This window comes from Micrasema longulum, unplaced genomic scaffold, assembly GCF_059751315.1.
Source record: "Micrasema longulum isolate JH-2025_06_02 unplaced genomic scaffold, ASM5975131v1 h1tg001618l, whole genome shotgun sequence".
NCBI lineage: Eukaryota > Metazoa > Arthropoda > Insecta > Trichoptera > Brachycentridae > Micrasema > Micrasema longulum.
In genome coordinates, this window is record NW_028278799.1 from 232,349 (window position 1) to 237,324 (window position 4,976).

General features: G+C 33.0%; 1 protein-coding gene across 1 annotated transcript; it reads left to right on the forward strand.

Moving 5' to 3' along the window:
* Positions 1 to 1,758: 1,758 nt before the first annotated feature.
* Positions 1,759 to 2,423, forward strand: LOC148274593 (uncharacterized). Its single transcript, XM_088236900.1, has one exon. The coding sequence runs from the start codon at positions 1,921 to 1,923 to the stop codon at positions 2,326 to 2,328; it is 408 nt and encodes a 135-aa protein (XP_088093026.1). The 5' UTR covers positions 1,759 to 1,920; the 3' UTR covers positions 2,329 to 2,423.
* Positions 2,424 to 4,976: the final 2,553 nt, after the last annotated feature.

The window sequence follows — 4,976 nt, forward strand, 5'->3', positions numbered from 1 at the left end:
GTTTCGAGACAAAGATCAAAGATATTGACGAGCAGCCATTTGCAAATTTATTTTCATTTTTTGTTTATGGTTTGAAGTTTTGAAGATGGTTGGTGTTGGCAGAAAGATACATGTTGGTACTTGATTAGGTATAATAATAATAAATCTTTACTAACCATAATGTACAATGTGATAAAAACAAATATAAAACAAAGGTATGCATGGTTAAATGGCGGACTTATTGCCATTTGCAATTTATTACAGTCTTACCAAAACTAAATAAAAAATACAGTTATAAAAATAAAAATAAATTAAAAGTTTAAAAAACAAAAACATTACATTAGATTATAGTGTCTGTTGCACAATTGTATTTTACAAATATTCATTTATAGTACAGAAACATTAATTTATTAGACAGACTTTTAACAACCACGCAATTTTTTTTAAATACAATTTATTTCCTTATTTTTTTGGGAAGCTTATTGTATTTTTTTCTGCTTTACATATGGGCCTTCTTTGTGTTAATGATTGTTTCGCCAATAAAACTTTCAATTTACTTTTATTCTTGATGTTATGAAAGTGACTTTTTTCCTGTATACAAAAGTATTCCTGTCTCGATTTTACAATATAGAAAAAATTCCATCATATAAATTCCTATTACTATTAATAAATTTAATCTAATAAAAAATTGTATTCAAATTCAATTTACTTATTCTTCTTCTCCGCACCTAGAATATAAACGCTGCGATGTTTAGAGTCAAATAAAGCGTGACATTAATTTGACGAGGCAGTGTTTATTATATGTTTACATAAAAAATCTATTTATATTCACCAATAAATGCACATTCGATTTCTGAATAAAAACAACTATTTATCCTGGATCCTCGGTCACTGTGGTATTATTGGGAACAATGGGAACAAAATAATGAAGTAACAGTTTATGCTGGATTTCAAACGTTAATTCAGTTTTACCACCGGGTAATCTCATCACGATGGAACCAACGCGGCTAAACCTCAAAAAATATTTTTTTAAATTTGATTTTTAAAGTAATTCTAAAAACTTTTATATTGTGCGTACCGGGCATCAATATCTTAATGGTAATTTATTAAAAAAATTTAATCCATATCTGGCACTGCCAATTTTACGAAAACTGCGATGCATCTCTGCTGCTTTTTGATTTGAACAAATGTCAACTAGGATCGATCTAAATATATTTTTTAAGGTGATTTTAAAAATTCTTGTTACCATGAACTCTGACGTCATATGCAAAAAGGTAGCATTTTAACAAAAATCACAAAACGAATTGAATTTCTTCTCTGGCGTTTAAATTTCACTCACCTCTACTCTCTACTTCCCGACCCAGCTTTCTACTCAACTTCACTTCACTTCGCTGGCGATCTTCGTTTCACCCTGGACTTGGATTTTGAACTTCTTTCCCTACGGATTCCTGACCACGGAGAATTGGATACTTCAACCTTTTTAAGAAGCCCCTCTGAGGACATCTCTGGCCTTGACGAGATGCAACTGGGTGGTCTAGCTTCCACTGCTTTATAACCAGGGGACGGGGCTGTGTGGAAATGACGAACAGCTGAACCACAACACGACGCCGATATCGTATTCGCTATAACTATTATTCCTCTCTGGTTGCATGATATTTGTTATCGGACGTCTTCGATCATGTTATATTGGCTATAAATATTTTTTTAGGTCACCGAGTTACTGGACAACAATTTTGAGTAGATACTCAACTTTATAAAATATTGTCTATGTCTACTCTTGTCTATGTTTTGTTGTTTGCTAGTTTGATCAAAAAATCATAAAATCTAAAGCGAAACTGACATATTTATTTATTCGTTTATTTGGCGCCATTCCTCTTGTTCATCGGGAAAATAACTTGCTTGTGTTACTATTACACTTAATTATATATCCACAAAACCATCATGGATCACGAAGATGAAAGTCAGCTTTCGAACTGCGAAATACAAGTTCCGTACGTAATTGGAAGCAATATAATACAACGAAACGGGGAGAATGTTTCATGCTGGGGAAAGATCTCGTCAGTAAGTTCGGCTGGTGATAATTTCACTATTCGCACAGTTGATGACCAAGATGTTACTATTAGATTGAAGAGTCCACTTTCGGAGGCAATAGACGGGTGGGTTGAGGTTCACGGAGTTGCGCAGGGGAAAAATATAAACTGCAGAAACTTTATCGTGTTTTCCGATCAAACTCAGGAAGTTGACAAAGAGGGCCACAGAGCTTTTGTCCAACTTCTCACCGCTCTTGATGATCCATTCAATTTAGGAGAAGACCAAAACGGTTTTGATGGAGTAATGCCCATGGAATAAACATTTTGTATTATATTATAATGCTGCCACAAGTACCTAATTGTAACATATTTTGTTTGAAGTTTAATTTGAAATAAATAAACTTTTGTATAAAATTACTTTTATTGTTTAGAATTTTAGCGTCAGTGATTACAAGCTAGTGGATTTTATTATATATTATGAATCCGGGGATTGAGTATGAAGACATATTCAAATAGATTGGTTTTGACTTATTATTTCCCCTCCATTCACTCCATTGTAGCATATTCTTTTAAAGCACTTAGAGTGTGTATGAAATCCTGGCTTAATTTCGCTGTTGGTCGGAAAATGTTCATGTTCAATTGTTATTCTAATTTCGAGGTTTGCCACTGTGCTTATGTCAAAATGTTCATTGTTCAGGGAAGAGGATTGTTTGTTTCTGTAACATTTTTTTGTTGTTTAATATCACCCAAGTCGACTTGGCAGGCATTTCTTTTACTGCTAAATTATAACGATTATAAGTGACCGACCTGTGAACTATGGCTTAAAGAATTGTTATTTAGGAGTACATTCTGATGCCTAACTCATTTTGATCACAATCGTGATATATAATATTAGGAATGGGGTTGATTGTACTATGTTGAAACAAATTGGGATGTGGTCCTGTGATAGTGCCACAATCTCACATATCAGAGGTCCGACATTCAAACCCCGGTCTACCAAAACTTGATTTGCATTTTCTAGCTCATTTATTTACTAATTAAAATCAATGAATATTTGATAACGCCTAATAATAAATATTATTATAAAACTTATGTGAGGTATTCCCACTGAATTGCAAGCATCCAAGAAAAGTTTACATTTGTAAGTATTTTTATGAAACAAAAAATACTAGCAGTCTTGTATATTTGCGCTTTTCTGTTATGAGCCACGAACTCTTAGTGGCTTAAATCTTTTTGCCAAAATGTGTATAAAACCTGTATTGTTGGTTAGAAACGCGTGAAAAATAATAAAACAAATTTCTACCAAATTGTGGTTCGAATCCTTTGTCCTGGACACAGTTGGTTTGTAATGTATTTCTCTTGTGTTAATGACTTTCGCAATACTAAAGCACTCATTATTTACTAATTTATTACATACTCATACTTTTAACTCTTTGTTGGCCGGATAGATGTACAAATGGAAGAATTGAAGAAATATGGATGTTAAAACATAGGCAAAATGGTGAATGTTACACAGTGTGTAAAGTGGCCACTTAAACAAGCCAATGACAGGTCATAAGCCCTGTAAATGCCTAGACTACCATATTCCCTTATTTAAGGTATTCTCCATCCCTGTTGTAATTTGTTAGTTTATAGATGATTTTCTTTAAAAATTTGAGGTTACAATCTTTTTCCCAGTTAGTAAAACAGAAAACATTTATCCCAAATCATTCAGTTCACATTCGTCACAATAAGCCTTTAAGACAATAGTTTCTGATTTATTATAGAAATAAAGACTAGTGTTACTCAAAAATACCAATTTGGAATTACCAGTGACCGGTTTCACCGCTTTCGTGACATTTTGATAGGATAATCAAGAACTTGAGCCACAACAATAATGTATTTAAACTCATTAAAATAATATTATTTAGACTCTTGTGTTTACCCTGCAAAACTTTTTAAAATGTTCTTCAAACAAGAATAATTTATTTCAATTACCCACTACTATATACTTTTGAATTCTCTATCCTTACTGTTGTATAGAAATGCATTGCATTTTGTAATAAAGATACCAGTCTCAAAGATGTCGCGAAAACGATGTAATCAGTCACTGGTTATTCAAAATTTCTGGATTGAAGCATCACTCATCTTTTATTTCTGTAATAATTGCAATGAACTTCCACCTTTTCGCTACCAAAATTGAATGCTTTAAGTAGTTTCCGAGATAAACAAAACTGTGTTTCCATGCAAATGGTGGTGTAAGTACGAGATCTAGAACAATGCGTAATATCTTAATTTCAAAATTAAAAACAACAAGACATCATTAAACTTACAGAGGAATATTTTTCTTTAATTAAAAATGATTTTTTTAAGTACAGTCAAGAATACATAATATTTAAGAAAGAAGTTAAAAATTATATTACCGTATTTTGCGGATGATAAGACGCATCAAACCATAAGATGCACCCCAATTTTTGGTTGAATTTTCAAAGTAAAAAAGTGCATCTTACGGTCTGAATTACTGCTACTACCATCACGCCATTTCTCCGAAGGGGTAGGCAGAGAGAATGGACTGGCACACGTCTATCCTGGCATATATTCTTAGCTCCTTCCACATTCATACATCTTGTCTTGAGATTTTGGTTTATCCGATCATGCTGCATCTTCCTCGGTCGTCCTCGTCTCAAGTTACCGTTCATTTTCGCCATATATACTTGTTTTACCATTCTGTCATCGTCCATTTGTTCTACATAACCAAACCATCTCAGAGACCCTTTCTTAATCTTCTTAATTATACTTGACTCAGATTAACACTCTCACCTGATTTCATCATTCGTAACCCTGTCATACATTGATTTCCCACACATTCGTCTAGATCGCATTTCAACCGCATTCACTCGGCTTTCATCCTTCTTCTGCCAGGTCTGAACAATTTGATAATAATTATTTTTTATATTGGGCTCATTAAAAACACAGTATATTTTGTAA

Bases quoted from the DNA above. Each gene is read 5' to 3' on its own strand.
- LOC148274593 (XM_088236900.1), top strand. From the start codon at position 1,921: ATGGATCACGAAGATGAAAGTCAGCTTTCGAACTGCGAAATACAAGTT.